The sequence below is a fragment of the Lactuca serriola genome, chromosome 1, assembly GCF_051521515.1.
Source record: "Lactuca serriola cultivar US96UC23 chromosome 1, Lser_US96UC23_V15, whole genome shotgun sequence".
NCBI lineage: Eukaryota > Viridiplantae > Streptophyta > Magnoliopsida > Asterales > Asteraceae > Lactuca > Lactuca serriola.
In genome coordinates, this window is record NC_136408.1 from 115,538,115 (window position 1) to 115,554,804 (window position 16,690).

Sequence of the window (16,690 nt, forward strand, 5' to 3'; positions counted from 1 at the left end):
ACCTGTTGCACCAAGGGAGATTACCAGCATACCCAGTGACAGGTGCTTGAGCCTTAGACGAAATAACAGGAGTAGTGGTAGCTTGAACTATAGGAACAGCGGCAGGATTGGTAGCAACTTGGACTGCCACATTTTTGGGCTTCTTGGAGGGTCCATGGGAACTCTGACCCTTTCGCTTCTTCCAGATAACCTTATTACTCTCATCAAACTCATTCCGATGCTCCTAAACATTATCACGGTTTTGGGGGTAGGGGTTATATCCTGGACCAATGGACTTGTAAGGGTTCAAGATCGTCATTGCAGCCGTCACTGCAGCAGAAACAGCTAGCTGGAATATCATAGGGTCGAAGCGAAACGAGGGTGGAGACGAAGGGTCGTTGTTCTTCGTGCTAGGTTCTTTCCTTGAAGACATCTCGATGTAAAGGATTAGGAAAAAGAGGATAATAAGTCCTCTAAATTCAATCAAGAGATATGAAACAAAGGATTTCTCTTTATGACAGACATATAATTCTATCAAGCGAATAAGCAGGAATGAGTTATCAAAGCAGACATTTATCGCTAACGGAATGATCGAGGGGCAATGCTTGAATGAGGAATTTCTACTATATGGTTGGATTCAGAAATACTCCCATAGTATTTCACGATTCACCGCAACGACGATTAGTTGTTTGTGGTATTTGGGTAAGTTTTAGGTATGCCGCATTCCACAGTCACTCCCAAGCACATGTTGGCCGTGTCTCGAATTAATATAGTTGATCAGGCTATATCGATCCTAGACACGATTACATAACTGTCTAGGTTTAACTGCAACATACAACACCCATTTACTTATGTTCTGTTCTACTTATAGATATGATTCTCGACGGTTAGGATACTTGTATACTTTTTGAATATACTTATATTTGAGATATACTTTTAGTTCAGAGCACTTAGGTCCCTTAATGTTTATAGTCTTATACCATGTAAAGTTTGGTATACTTAGTTCACTATAAACAAGGGCTCTGATACCAATCTGTCACACCCCGAAACCGAAGGCGGAAACGTCTCGGGGTGGAGGTGACTTCATGGGAATATCATAACCAATGTACATAGGAAGCAAAGTAAAACACAAAACATTACATTACTTAGATTTCATTACATCAGTTGAAAAGTAAAGTAGTACAAGTTTCATAGATACATAGTTTAAACAAAAGAAAGACGAATCTTCTACGCATTCCGTCTTCATCAAAAGAGATCGTCGGGTACCTGTCTAAAGTGGACCTGAGAATACAAGCGCTTTGAAAATCAGCATAAAGCTGGTGAGTTCATAAGCGGTTTATTTTATGAAAAGAACGAGTTCCTTTAGTTTCCTGAAAAAGTGGTTAACCAAGAAAATTCCTTATTTTCTTAAGTGTTAGATACCGAATCCAAATTGTAATGTAAAAGATGTACAATGAAAACATGATTGTTCTTACGATTTGTAAAGTTTAGTTATTTAACTTATTACACTTATCTGGTTACAATCTACTGTTACCCAGGAAAATTCTATACTTTCCTATATGTGTAAGAGTGAACTATTACTGGTTCTGTGTGTGCTAACTGATACTAATTCCGATTATGTTCATTATTATCCATCGGAAAACCCCATGTTTTCCTAAATATACCGATTTTGATTATGTTCATTGTTATCCATAGGAAAACCCCATGTTTTCCTGAATGTGTGTGTGTACTATTACCAATTCTGTGTATGCTAACTGTTACCGATTCTGATTATGTTCATTGTTATCTATAGGAAAACCCTATGTTTTCCTGAATGTGTGTGTGTGCACCATTGAATGTACATTAGCTTTACTACGTACATAAAGCTAGTAAATGAGTCTAAAGCGTTAATAATCTAGATTGCGAGTCCTTAACCATACTCAGACTAGATATGACTCGAGTCGTGGCCAGTATCGTTTTTATGACTTTCGTCACCCTTGAACCTTTCGGTTCGGCTGTAGCTAGCAGCCAGGTGCGGGATTGTCAGTCCCCTATAGATCTATACACTCAAGTCACGCTCTCCTACGTTCGGAGATTCTGGTTACAGGGGTAGTCCTCCACTCTCGTGCCACGGGACGTGTTACAAAGGACGTGTCTCCAATCTTTAAGATTACTCATTACTTCTCGCCTAGGGGAAGTAGTATCTATGACTAACTAGGTTCCAACGTACCTGTCCTTTACACTCGGGCCTAGGTGTTATAATTAAGGACATTACAAATGTTCTATGTTTTCTGATGACGACTTTCCATTTACACTCGATCCGAGGTGCATTATTAAAGACATTACAAATGTTCTATGTTATCAAATAACTGTTGTCCTTTACACTCGAGCCTAGGTGTATTATTAATGACATACCGAAGTTTTATGTGTTCTTTATGGTGTCTGACTTTTATACTCGTGCCTATGGTATTTTATTACAGACTTTACAATGTTTTATGTTTTCTATCAATATAAGTATGAACAATCAAATGTGAAGTATACAATATGACAGTATATAATAAGAATTGAAAATCGGTTTTTAAACAAATAACTCTGCAAGTTAAAACAGTTTGTTAAAAGGGTTTTCAATCCTTAAAAATATACAAGTATGAAACCATTTAACTAAAATCATAATTTTAAGTACAAGATATTCTTGTACTCTTGCTTGTATTCCCCCCCTGAAAACATTGAAAAACCATTGAAAAAGGGTAGGGGTATGAACTCACCGGACGCGGAAATGTGTCGGATAGGATGCTAAACGTCGAACCAAGGCTTGAATACGAGCTAGGTTCCTATGTAATATTAAATAATACACAATATATATCTAATTAGATTTAAATAACTAATTAGAAACACTTGAACATTCTAAGACGCGAAAACACTCCAAAATGAGCGTTTGAAGTGACCCGGGTGGCGTTTCAGGACATGAATGGCTAGGATTTAGAGTTTACTCTTCAAGGGTAAACTCTTAGGGAGTGTTTACGGCCTAAACACCAGATCCCCATGAGTTTACGACCGTAAACTCATGGTGGGTGTTTTTATGAGCTAAATGGCCTTAAATCAAATAATGGGTGTTGCTAGGTTTGGCTTTTGGACATTTGAAAGGGATTAAATCATTATATGAATTAATAGAAGAGTTTAGGGCTATAAACTAAGAGTTTACGGCCGTAAACTCTCACCCACATCCAACTTAATTATTTTGAAGGCCAAGGATTAATCACAAGTTTAGGGCTTCAAGTTTAGGGCCGTAAACTCTCACCCACATCCAACTTAATTATTTTTACAAGGCTTAGGGTGAGTTTAGGGCTTCAAATGGCATCCATCTAGGAGTTTACGGCCCTGGAGCATATGCTCTGGCCGTAAACTCTCAATTAGAGAGTTTATGATATGTTTAAGGCCCCTAAATGATTTTTGGTTGGTTCCATAATTTATTCCAAAGCCTACGGGGTGTGTAAGTTGCATTTTAACACCCAAAAGAGGAGTTTACCACCCATTTATATGAGTTTACGGCCCAAGCATATTCTTGGGCAGTAAACTCATGTTTACTCCTCAAAAATGACATTCAAGGTGTTTTAAGGCTTGAAACGGATGATTTTGGCTTAACAAGATGTATTTTAGGAGAGAGGTTAGAGAGAGAGTGAAAAAGCTTCAAATGAGGCTTAATTCACTTTAAATATGGTTTGAATTGGATACACGGTGGAATTCTACCCGATACCGACGTGAACCGATGCTTTGGGTCGCACCCGATTAAACTGTCGTTAGTCGATATGGTCGAAACTATAATTTTTCAAATTACTAGTTCGGGACGTTTTCGCATGTTTCCAACATGTTTGGATACTTACCAAGTCAAAATAAAGGTTTTGACTTAATTGACCTAGTTTAGGACGAAATCGGAACAATTTGCTTAAGACGAGTTTTGACGGAACGGTTACGGCGAGGAAGCAAAGTTTCGGGTTGTTACAGTCAGGATTTTTACAACAATGATATATATATATATATATATATATATATATATATATATATATATATATATATCGAAAGGTAGATTGTATTATATAAAGTAATATATACCTAAGAATGGATAGAGTATTCACAAGTATATAAAAAATATATACCCGATAAGTCAAAATTCGGCGGAATAGATAGAGTATTCACAATGGTTATGAAGAATAAGATTAAACTAAAAATCAATGATTCAACATGTTTTAATAAGAAAATCATATTATACGTTCCATTATTTAAACCATAATTTTAAAAGTACGATGTTATGAAAGAAAATAAACAAAAGTATAATGTTATAATTAACATAAGTATCATAATTTTGTTAATTATAACATCATACTTTTGTTTATTTTCTATTATAGTATTGTACTTTTAATATTATATTACATAATATTTTGGTTTAAAAAATATACCGTTTAATTTGATTTTATAATTAGTTTAACTTGATTTTATAACTAATTTAATTTGATTTTATAATTAATTTAACTTTAAAATTAAATTAATTTGATTTTTTAATTAATTTAATATTTTCTTTTTGTTATTACTTTAATTTTTTAAATTATTTCAATTTGATTTCATAATTAGTTTTATTTTAATTTAAAATTAATATTACTTTGATTTAATAATTAATTTAATTTGATTTTATAACTAATTTAAATTGATTTTAGAATTAACTTAATTTGATTTTATAATGAATTTAATATTTTCTATTTTTTTATTATTTTAATTTTTTAAATTATTTTAATTTGATTTTATAATTGGTTTTATTTTAATATTATTATTAATTTCATTTTATAATTACTTAATTTGATTTTTAAATTAATTTAATTTGCATTTATTATTAATTTAATATTATATTTTTTGTATTTAGATTTTTTATATTAATTTAATTTGATTTTATAATTAATTTGATTTTATATTAATATTAATATTATTTTGATTTAAACACTAATTTAATTAAAATTTATAATTAATTTGATTTAATTTTAATATTAATATTAATTTCATTTTAAAACTAATTTAATTTGATTTTACAGCTAATTTAATATTTTATTTTTATTGATTTTTTTTAATTAATTTAAAATTACTAAAAATACGTTGCTATTAATAACCTAATTAACCTAAAGTCGTAATGACCAACATTAAGTCACTAAAAAAGTTAAGCACTTTGAAACCATATTAACATGAAAATAAAAACATAATAAACTTCTAATGCAATCATACATGTAAATACAAATATTTCAACTTATCAAATACTTAAACTTATCGATTAAGCACTTTACAATACAAACAATAGCATCTAAATTCAAAAACTAAACTTGTCAGTTAAGAACTTTATCACTTTATCCTATATACACTCAAACTATTAAACCTAAATATCAGATAATCATACATGTATACAATACATTCAATTCCAATTTTCATTTCATTTTAGACATACAATACAACTTTCATATTCCAATTTCATACAATTAAGCATACAATAAATCTAATTTAATTTCCATTTTCAAACAATCAAGCATTACATCCAATTTCATAGAATCATATCTTATAACACCTAACGTTTTAGGCATCAAATTTCAATTTCATACAAATGTATACATCTAAATACAAAATCAAGCATCATGCCTAATTTCATTTTCATGCCAATATACCAATGAGCATAAACAAATCACGCCTAACTTCATTTTCATGCGAAAACACACTTTCATACCTCAAAATGCGTATATAAGCAATCAACCAAACAAAATTTGAGAAAACATATATATCATGGTGTATTGACACGGAAAAAAAATAAAATATCATAAACTTGATTCATGTACTGTGGTGTATTAACAAGAAAAAATCACAAAGCTTAACTCAAAATCGGTGGTGAAGATAGCTGAATCACCAGAAAGCATTTTCTCTGGCGTTGGTAAAGGTTGTTGCTGACGGTGATGAAGGCTGTGAATTAGGGCTCCAACAACCAAAAATAAATCCCCCAAAATCGGAGTAAAAACTCAAGCTATTACAAACTAAGAACAAAACAAAGATCAAGAACCATACCTTTAGGTCGCCGATGAATGGGGCCGAAATCGGCCTGCGTTGTCGAAGCTTTAGAGGGAAAAGAAAATGGCAGCGACTGCAAAATGAACACAGGTTTTGAACGACAAGTCGTCGGTTTAGGTAAAACAAAACTACGTCATTCCACTTTACGTAATTAAAAAAATAAATAAAAAAAGGGTTTTTCGGACGACATATGGTCTGGACAGATAATTCACGCAGATCGATCCAACTTTTTCCAGACGACATGTACGTCGGTACAGGATTAGGAAACGACATCGTTTTATTTTTCTGCGACACGGATTACAAATAAATCGAAATTATTTTTTTAATACCCTATACATACGACATATGGTCTGCATAGGTTGATGAAAACGACAACGTCTTGATTTTCTGCAACAAGGAATATAAATAAATCGAAAATATTTTTTTAATAACCTATACCGACGACATATCGTTGGCATAGGTTTTCAACATACCGCCAATATTTTACCCATCCCGCCGAGTCTATGCAGATGACGTGTCGTCGGCATAGCTTTTCTAGTCAAAAAAATATGGTCAAAGTTGGAAAAAGTTGTACAGACGACATGTCGTCTGTATAACTTGGCTTTTGCCGACGACATATGTCGTCTCGATAGGTGTCGTCTGTACACGTTATTCTTGTAGTGATATAACGAGTTTAATTGTAAATGGGGAGTGAATGCGTTATATATCTCACCGTTTAATTATCAAGTTTCAAATCCAAAGCAGTAATATTATTCTATTATAATATAATTCTGTTCCAAAGACAACTCTTGTATATATTTTATTATTAGTTTGATTCCTAGGATGGCATTTATTTTATGTCATACGAAAGTAAAATAAACAAGAAATAACATCATGTGCCGTAGTGGGATTTAAATCTTGCAGCACTTGATTCTACAGCGATTTTCAAATTTATTAAACCAAAGGCAATAATGTTAGGCACTTCTATTAAATCGCAAATTTTCTTTTTCCATAATCATAAATATATACCAAAAAAATGTCTTCTTCAATGAAAGAGCTAGAAAAGTTTATCATTCCTCTGGAGGAAATCAACCGGGCCACAGAGAACTTCAGTTCAAAAAATCGAATCGGCAAGGGTGGATTTGGTACTGTCTACAAAGGTCAACTCTCAGACAAATGGAAAAACCATGTTGCAGCGTTCAAATGCCTTGATCCGCAGAGGTATCAAGGAAGAAGTGATGAGTTCTATAAGGAAGTCATGTTTCTTTCCAGTTTCAATCATCCTAACATCATTTCGTTCATTGGTTACTGTGATGAAGGCAACGATATGATCATAGTTAACGATTATGCCAGCAATGGAAGCCTTGATGATCATCTTGCTAGCTCAGACAAGAGGGGTAGATTAACATGGGAATGTCGGCTAGAGATTTGCTTAGGGGCAGCAAAAGGACTCATGCACCTTCACTCTGGTTTCCAAAATGGCAAAATTGTGATTCACAGAGACGTGAAGAGTGATAATATATTGTTAGATGAAAAACTGGAAGCCAAAATTTGTGATTTTGGTTTGTCAAGATTTGGTCCAAAAGAACCTTCAGATACCCAACTCATTACAAAGCGTGCAGGAACAGATTTTTACATGGACCCTAGTTTCACTGAAACACGTGAGATCTCCGAAAAAACAGATGTATACTCATTTGGGGTAGTTTTGTTTGAAATGTTAAGGGGGAGTTTGGTTTATCGTGAATTGCTGTCTGAAGATGATAAGAAAGAATATCTGATTGGCTTAGTTCGGAGGGTGTATGACAACCATCCGAAGAAGTTAATTGATCCCAGTTTAAGTGGTGACATTGATGAGAAATCTTTTAATATATTCAAAGAAATTGCATATAAGTGCATCAAGTATGATGTAAGTGAACGCCCTTTGATGAGTAAGGTCAAGGAGCAGCTTGAGTCAGCGGTTTTTGCACTTGTAAGTCTTTTCATTTAATAATTTTAAGGAAATCTACTTTCATACGAAAAAATAAAAAATCTCTAAGGATATTTCATATAATATGATGAACTAAGAAATCATTCTTATAAACTGCGTTTAAGTTAGAAATTTTAGTGTCATATCAGTTTAAGTTTTATTCCATTGTCTTATCCAACATTAGTTTTAAGAATTCATGGATATTAGAAAAAAAAAAGGGTGCACGAGTAAATGTATAAACATAAATACTAACAAAAACTTGTTTGTTACAATAATGAATTTGGTTTGTACACCTATGGAAATATATATACTCCTCTAATTGTAAAAATGTCAACAATTTACTTGTAAAGTTATAAACTATACAACTAAAGTTACAACACTGGGGAGAAATGATAATGTGAATCTGTCTTTTGATTGTTCCATTTATATCTATTCTCACATATCTTTAGATGGTTACAGATGATTACTTATTTAGGATTAGATTTTTTGTTTTTTATCCCTTGGCTGTTAGTCCTATAAAACAGGTACAGTGATTGGAGCATCCACCATAGGATAGCTATTTAGGAAAGTCTCTTTCATGTGTATTTTCCAGAACAGGAAAGCTTGTTCAGTATAATTTTATTGAATGTTTATATATGTTTATCTATAGTTGGTTGAAAAATAACAGGACTCATTAAACCATTGAAAAAGCTAATGCCTGGAGCTTGTTAGTTAACAAGCTCTTAAAAAGAGCTTGAGTTTGAAAAAGCTTCTCCAATAACTTTTTCAAATTTCAATATATAGCTTTTTGGATTGAAAAACCTTGTAAAAAGCTCCAAGTGTGGATTCTCTTAATCCAATTTTCTTTAGAAGCACAGTGAGTGTGTGTGGATGTGTTTCTGCTTGTGAAAACAGCAAGAGATGTATTGTTCTTTGTGTGTGCATGCATCCTAGAACTGATATTGGATTTATAACATGATTCACTAGTAAAGATTTATTAATGGTAAATGACTGTTTTCATCTGCCCAATTTAATCACTGAATATTCCAGACCCATTAACTAAGCCTAGTGCATTTTTTTTTTCAGAAGGACAAGAAATCTCCTGCTGTAACTACTGAAGCAGTGGTGAAATTCCTACACATCCACACATTATACCCTGAGTTACAACCTTACGAGCATCAAATTGAATCTAGAATGAACACATTTTTGAAACAGAAGATGCTCATTGAAAAATATGAGTGCCCTCTTAAAGAATTTGCACAAGGTAATAATATGAAATTCGGAACTCATCATGTGCTTGAGAAACTTGGCATGTAGTTTAATAGAAGTTATTTTATCGTAGTAAAATCACTAAACAACCTTAAGCTTACCAAAATAGTGGGAACTACCATTAGTCTTTTGAATTGTTTACATCATCGTTTTCAATTACCTCTCACATCATCAAAACCCTTGAATTCTTACATCTATTTGAAGTTAATCCAAGGTTGCACCCAAACATCAGTTTCATACACTTTTATATAGCCGGCACCATCTGTGAACACATAAATAACATTGAATTATCATGTACCAATTTAATATGTGTTGGTATTTTCGGATTGCCCAAGGAACTTTGAAGTCCTTATCACAATGTGGTGAATAAGGAATGTCTTGGTGTACATGTAGGAATTAGACTAGGTTTCAAAGTCCTTGGTTAACTAGCTATCTATATGTGAGGTGTATATACAAATCTTAAGGGTAAGTGTCGATATATGACATTACAGAGAGGAAAGGGTTATAATGAGTTCTTTAAATATAACAAGTTATTTTCCTGAGTTTTTCTGTTTTCTACTCCCGTTAAAATCGTTAATTGGTATCAGAGAGCTAGATGTAGAAATCTCATCCACCAAGCATGAGAGGAACGGTAGATCCAGACATGTCCGGGATGAAAGAAAGCATGCCACTTTTGCTTCATGTACCAATGTTGAACCGTGCAAACTACACGGTATGGTCAATCCGAATGAAGGTGATTCTCAATGTGCATCAGGTTTGGGATACCATTGATCCGGGATCCACCGACTCAAAGAAAACAACGTTGCTATTGTAGTCCTCTTCCAATCGATACCTAAAGACCTCATCTTGCAATTTGGCCCAATGAGCACAACAAAAGAAATTTGTAATGCAATCAAGACTCATCATCTAGGTGCTGATAGGTTACGAGAAGCACGATTGCAAACTTTCGCTACCGAGTTTGACAATTTGAAGATGAAGGAGACAAGCACTATTGATGAATTTGCAAGCAGTCTCTCAGGTATCGCATGAAAAATAGCCTCTCTTGGTGAAATCATCCCTGAAACCAAATTAGTGAAGAAATTCCTTACTAGCTTACAAAGGAAATTCGTTCATATTGTTGCCTCAATAGAAAAGGTTCTTGATCTTAAAACTATTGGATATGAAGATGTGGTAGGGAAACTGAAAGCTTATGAAGAAAGTGTGTGTGAAGATGAACTCGCTATTAATCAAGGAAAGTTGCTACTCAACAATATGGACATGGATGATGAGGACGAGGTGGTCGTAGACTAGGAGGAGGATGCCAATCTCGGAGTTAACGCCGATCCACACCTGTTCCAAATAAAGAAGCTAATAATCAAGACGAAAAACAAATATAGGTCAAAGGTTCGGTGTTATAGATGTGACAAATTCGTTCACTTTGCATCCCAATGCCCAAAATGAAAAGTAAAACAGGAAGAAGCTAATATGGATGAAGTTGAAGATCATGATCCACATTTATTCATGCTACACACTCCATGAGACGGTGTTTATAAATGCAGAAAAGGTGATACCTAGCAGAGACGAGACAAAAAAGAATGAGAATGATATGTGTTATCTAGACAATGGCGCAAGTAGCCACATGATTGGAAATATCTCATTCTTTATTGAGATAATAGACATATTAGTGGATAGGGTCCTTTGTCAAAATACAAGGAAAACGATCCATACTTTTTTAAGGAAATGAAGGAGTCCAGAAACTATTAACCGACATATACTACATACCCGATCTCAAAGCCAATATAATCAATATAGGGCAAGCAACCGAGCTGGGTTGTGAGGTATCAATGAAAAAAGACCAATTACTTCTTTATGACAGCCATATAACTCTTATGTTCAAAGTGAAAAACTCGTCAAATAGGTTATACATGACAAAAATCCCAGTTGCAAGACCCATTTGCTTACATAGTCGCCTTGGAGACCAAAACTGGTTGTGGAATGCAAGGCTAGGTCAAGTGAACTTTGACACAAATTCAAATGTGTCAAAGAAGGACCTTTTTATTGGCTTGCTACCTATCACTAGAAAAATCGACTATGTGAGTCATGCATAGTGGGAAAACATAGTCGAAAACCTTTCCCAAACACCTCGAAGTTTCGTGCAAAAGAAACTTTGGAACTTATTTATGGAGATTTATGCGGACCAATCTCGCCATCTACCATTATTGGAAATAGGTATATCTTTGTATTAATAGATGATTACTCACAATTCATGTGGTGTTATCTTATGAAAGAAAAGAGAAAGGTAATAACCTATTTCAAGAAGTTCATGGTTATCGTAGAAAAAGAAACAAATAATTTAATTCGTTTGTTTCGAACGGATAGAGGTGGCGAGTTTACTTCATTAGAATTCAATGCTATTTGTGACGATCAAGGAATGATAAGACATCTTAAAACGCTATACATGCCAAGTAGAACAAGGTGGTAGAAAGACAGAATCGTACTCTTATCGAGATGACACGAAGTATCTTGAAGGAAAAGCAAGTCCCCAACTACCTTTAGGGTGAAGCAGTCAATCGTGCAACCTACATCGTAAATCTGATTTGAACAAGAAAAGTGAAAGAGGCAACTCCATATGTGTTATACTACAAACGAAAACCCAACGTTCAACATATACAAGTATTTGGATGTGTTGTCAATGAAAAAGTAGTTGGAACAAATTTAGTAAATCTTGATGACCGATCAAGAAAATCAATTCACCTTGGATCAGAACCAAGCACAAAAGCATACAAATTGTATGATCCAACGTGCCACAAAATTATTGTGTCACGTGACATACCTTTTGACGAAAACACAAATTGCGATGACAAATCTCTAATTGATTCTAACTCAACCCATAAACCGCGAATGTTTTGGGTTCACTGGTCATGTATTGTAGATAATGGTGAAGGATCGGTAACAAATGGGACAAACCTTGTTAGTGGTGAACAAACAAAAGGAGGAAGTGGCGAAAGTGAAAGTGATGTAGAATAGCCAAACGATTCCAATGAAGATCAGGAAGACGATGATCATGAAGACCGTGATGTTCCTTTTTTACGAACGTCAAGTCAGACCATTCAACCACCACGTAGATATGATGAATATGGAATAATATTTCTTGTTGAGATCATACATTTACTTCTATCTTTAAATGATGAGGAACCATCAGGTTATCATGAAGCTCGAAGTAATCCGAACTGGTTCAAAGCAATGGAGGAAGAAATTGATTCCATTGAAATGAATTGTACTTGGAAGTTAATCCCAAAACCTGTCAATACAACCATAATAGTGCTAAAATAGGTATTTAAATTCAAAAGGGATGTGAATGGTTCAATTAGTAAATATAAAGCAAGACTCGTCGCAAAAGGCTATTTACAACAACCAGGTATATATTATGATGAAGTGTTTGCACCGGTTGCTCGTATTGAAACCATACAAATTCTTATTGCTCTTGCGGCATCAAAAGGGTGGGAGTTACACCACCTAGATGTAAAATCTGACTTTTTGCATGGTGAGTTATTAGAAGATATGTTTTTTCAACAACCAGAAGGATGTGTGAAGAATGGAAGAGAAGACTCAGTATACAAACTGCAAAAGGTGCTACATAGCTTGCGATAAGCACCACGCACATGGAACATCAAGCTAGATGTAATTCTTAAAGGAGTGAAGTTTCAAAGATTTGTGCAGGAACAAATTATTTATCAAAGATGTATTGAATCAGAATTAATTCTGGTCGGAGTTTATGTGGATTATCCGGTGGTTATTACAGGAACAAGCATAGGCATTATATTCAAGTTCAAGAAAGCAATGGCCACAAACTTTAATATGACTGATCTTGGTGTGCTAAGATATTATGTTGGTATTGAAGTGTATCAACGAAAAGATGACAATATTATCACACAAGAAACTATGGTAAGAATGTACTCAAAGATGAAAGTATGCACGATTGTAATCCAACTATTTTTCCTATGGATTCAAACATGAAATTCTCAAAGAATTCGGAAGAAGAAGAAACCGACGCCACTGAGTATCAAAGCATTATGGGAAGACTGAGATAATTATTGCAAAAACAGCTTGGTCTCACATATGCATTAGGCATTACAAGCAGGTACATGCAAACACCCTAAGGGTCACACATGTCAGCAATAAAACAAATTATGAGATATATAAAAGGAACTTTGGATTTAGTATACGATATACATGAGGGGAACCAGTAAAGTTGGTTGGATATAGTGATAATCGCCACAACATCGATCCCGATGATGGAAGAAGTACACAAGAACCTGTTTTATATCTTGGAATGTCACCTATAACTTGGTGTTCACAGAAACAAGAAACGGTGGCATTATCTTCATATGAAGCAGAGTACATGGCTGCATGTGCAGCAAGTTGTCATGCAATCTGGTTATGAGATTTTCTTCAAAAAGTAATTGGATCTAAGTTAGAGGATATAGTAATTAAGATATATAACACATCTGCAATCGCATTGGTAAAAAATCCGGTTTGTCATGGCAAACATAAGCACATAAAGTCTCGTTATCACTACATTCGAGAACGTGTTGAAGAGAAGGAAATCTGGGTGGAACACATCTGTGGGAACGAACAAGGTGCAAACATTCTAACAAGGGCTCTTGCCAAGATCAAGTTTATTGGGATACGCAAGCTTCTTGGAATAGAAGACCTCTCAATTTCCATTCATAAAATAGGGGGGGATGTTGGTAATTTCCATATTACCCAAGGAATTTTGGAGTCCTTATCATAATGTGGCGATTAAGGAAAGTGAAGGTGTACAAGTAGGTATTAGAATAGGTTTCAAAGTCCCTGGTTAACTAGCTATCTATATGTGAGGTATATATAGATGTTAGGAGTAAATGTCAATATATGACATTACATAGAGAAAAGGGTTGTAATCAAAGTTTGAGTGAGTTATTTGAATATAACAAGTTGTTTTCCTGAGTTTTTATGTTTTTTATTCCAATAAAAATTGTTAATATGAACATTGAAGCAACACTACTCACTAACCAATTCAATACAAAATCAGAAAAATATCTTTTCCAAAAAAACAAACACCTCCAAGGCCTCAATGCCCAAATATCAATAATATTTACTCATAGCAACATGTAGTACTTCTGCAACAGTCTACACTTATTGTGGAAGTACATCAATGGAAAAAATGAACACTCCTTGGTGTTTTTGGGTTGGGGATCAATAACGTCTTTGCAAGAATGTTGTTTCCTTGACTGATATCAGTGACTTGCTAGGCTTTCCCTGGATTATTACTTTACAATTTAATATACACTAATGATCTTACGTCTTTCTACAACCACCATATTCCTCAGGTTATTTGAAATTTGGGTTTAATAGAGAAAAAGGGGGTATTGTCTATCGCGAATGGGCACCAGCTGCAGCGTACGTCATCACCTAAAGTCTTTATAAATCTGTTTGCACTGCAATTGCTTTGCTAAATTTTCTGATCAGGGTTTGTTTTATACGTGATCAGGGAGGCATGTCTATTTGGAGAGTTTAATGGGTGGGAAAGATCGAACCACAAGATGGAAAGAGAAATGTTTGGAGTATGGACCATCAAAATTGCTGATGAAGTCAATGGCAAGTCGGCCATTTGTCATGATACAAAGGTTAAGTTCACATTCAAGCACCATCAGAATGGAGGTTGGATTGATCGGGTACCAGCTTGGGTCAACTTCACAAGATCTGATGCCCCTTTGGCTTTGGATGGCGTTTACCGAGACCCATGGGAATCAAAAAGGTATATGAGACCTCAACTTTTTAAAGGTGATTGATACACAAAAAAATACATTATTTAATTTGATATAAGATAGTTTTTTGAAACAGAAAACTAACTAAACTATTCCTAAATAACCACATACATCTCCACCGAGACTTGAACTCATGACCTCTCATTTGAGAGAGTCAATCGTTACCGCTTTACATTATTTTGTTTAATAGAATTATTGAATTAGGTGAAGGCTTTAGTTCATATTCGGTGAATTAAAGTCTATCATAATGGGATGCCCGTTGACATTCAATATGGAATTCAGTGGCATTGAAATCTTCAATGGAATAGAGAAACTTTTTAATATTTAATGATTAACAAATAATGATTTTTTAGAAATATGTTCGATTGAACTTTTATAGAGTTGGATGAATTGTAGTAAAAAATGATAAAGTTATATGAAAATGAAACTAAGATGCATCAATCTCTTAAACTCTATAAAAATAAATTCATTTTTAAGATCTTAATTTTTGTAATTGGTTGACTTCGATGTAGGATCGAATTAAAAAAAGACCATTCATCAAAAGAGGCACCAAAAATATATACAGTTCATTTTGGGATGAGTAGTGGTTCTGAACCCCGAGTAAAGTCATACCGAGAATTTGCAGACAATATTTTACCACGAGTTAAGCACAGCAAATATAACACCATCCTGTTGAAGGGGATAGTGGAGCATTCTCACTACGGATTATTCGGCTACTATGTTACCAACTTTTTTGCTGTGAGTAGTATCTCAGGAACACCGGAAGACCTAAAATACTTAATAGATAAAGCCCATGAAGATGGTTTACTTGTTTTGATGGATGTTATCCATAGCCATGTAAGTTCGAATAAAGAGTACGGGTTATATGGATTTCATGTGGGCCAAGCCACACAGGACTCTTACTTCCAAAATTCATGCCATGATGATCGAAGGTTTTTCAATTATTCGAATTGGGAGGTTCTTCGTTTCCTTTTATCCAACTTGAGGTGGTGGCTCATGGAGTTTGAGTTTGATGGGTTTCGCTTCCATGGGATAACTTCCATGTTATATCATCACCATGGAATCGAGTTTGCATTTACGGGCAACTACAATGAGTACTTTGGTGATTCGATAAATGTTGATGCTATAGTTTATATGATGCTTGCAAATTTTTTGATTCATAAGTTATTGCCTAGTGCAATTGTGATCGCAGATGATGTTTCGGGTATGCCTGGTCTTTGTCTGGCCATTGAGGAGGGTGGGATCGGGTTTGATTATAGCTAGTCGTGGCCATTTCCAATAGTTGATTTTTATATTGTAACTTTGGTTTAATAGTTGGAAGAAGTGATTATTATGTTTCTCGATTAGATATGATTCACGAACATTTAAGATTGGGTTTATTTCCATAAAATAGATTTAAGATTGGTTTAATTTCCATAAAAGTCCTATAATTTGTTTATCTAAACTAATAAATGAAAATCAATTTTGCCAAATGTCGTCTTCTCATTAATTTGACACATGTTATTTTTTAAAAGTTTTTGAATTATTTTTTTCCACTTGTCATTTTCTTATATTTTTCATTTTCTTAAATTTAAAATCCACATTTTAGAGAGATTTATATATATATAAGTAAATCATTCTATGATATTAGATAATAAATGCTCTACAACCATTCGAATAT

At 34.0% G+C, this 16,690-nt stretch overlaps 2 protein-coding genes across 2 annotated transcripts; both read left to right on the top strand.

The window, feature by feature from the left end:
- The first annotated feature begins 7,063 nt into the window (after window positions 1-7,063).
- Window positions 7,064-9,289, top strand: LOC145060396 (putative serine/threonine-protein kinase PBL28). The gene is made up of 2 exons (XM_079008075.1): window positions 7,064-7,996; window positions 9,059-9,289. Exons 1-2 carry the CDS (start codon window positions 7,064-7,066, stop codon window positions 9,287-9,289), a joined length of 1,164 nt encoding a protein of 387 aa, XP_078864201.1.
- Window positions 9,290-10,102: 813 nt separating this feature from the next.
- LOC145060401 (1,4-alpha-glucan-branching enzyme-like) lies at window positions 10,103-16,382 on the top strand. Its single transcript, XM_079008077.1, has 9 exons — window positions 10,103-10,259; window positions 10,371-10,516; window positions 12,272-12,497; window positions 12,603-12,850; window positions 12,941-13,165; window positions 13,581-13,641; window positions 14,593-14,662; window positions 14,754-15,020; window positions 15,543-16,382. The coding sequence occupies exons 1-9, from the start codon at window positions 10,103-10,105 to the stop codon at window positions 16,291-16,293; spliced, it is 2,151 nt and encodes a 716-aa protein (XP_078864203.1). The 3' UTR covers window positions 16,294-16,382.
- The last annotated feature ends 308 nt before the right edge of the window (window positions 16,383-16,690 follow it).

Excerpts from the sequence above, each read along its gene's own strand:
- LOC145060401 (XM_079008077.1), top strand. The coding sequence starts at position 10,103 with ATGAGCACAACAAAAGAAATTTGTAATGCAATCAAGACTCATCATCTA. Across the intron at positions 12,498-12,602 it reads TGATTCCATTGAAATGAATT|CAAGACTCGTCGCAAAAGGC; the intron begins GTACTTGGAAGT and ends GTAAATATAAAG. Across the intron at positions 14,663-14,753 it reads GAATGGGCACCAGCTGCAGC|GGAGGCATGTCTATTTGGAG; the intron begins GTACGTCATCAC and ends ATACGTGATCAG.
- LOC145060396 (XM_079008075.1), top strand. The coding sequence starts at position 7,064 with ATGTCTTCTTCAATGAAAGAGCTAGAAAAGTTTATCATTCCTCTGGAG. Across the intron at positions 7,997-9,058 it reads AGTCAGCGGTTTTTGCACTT|AAGGACAAGAAATCTCCTGC; the intron begins GTAAGTCTTTTC and ends TTTTTTTTTCAG.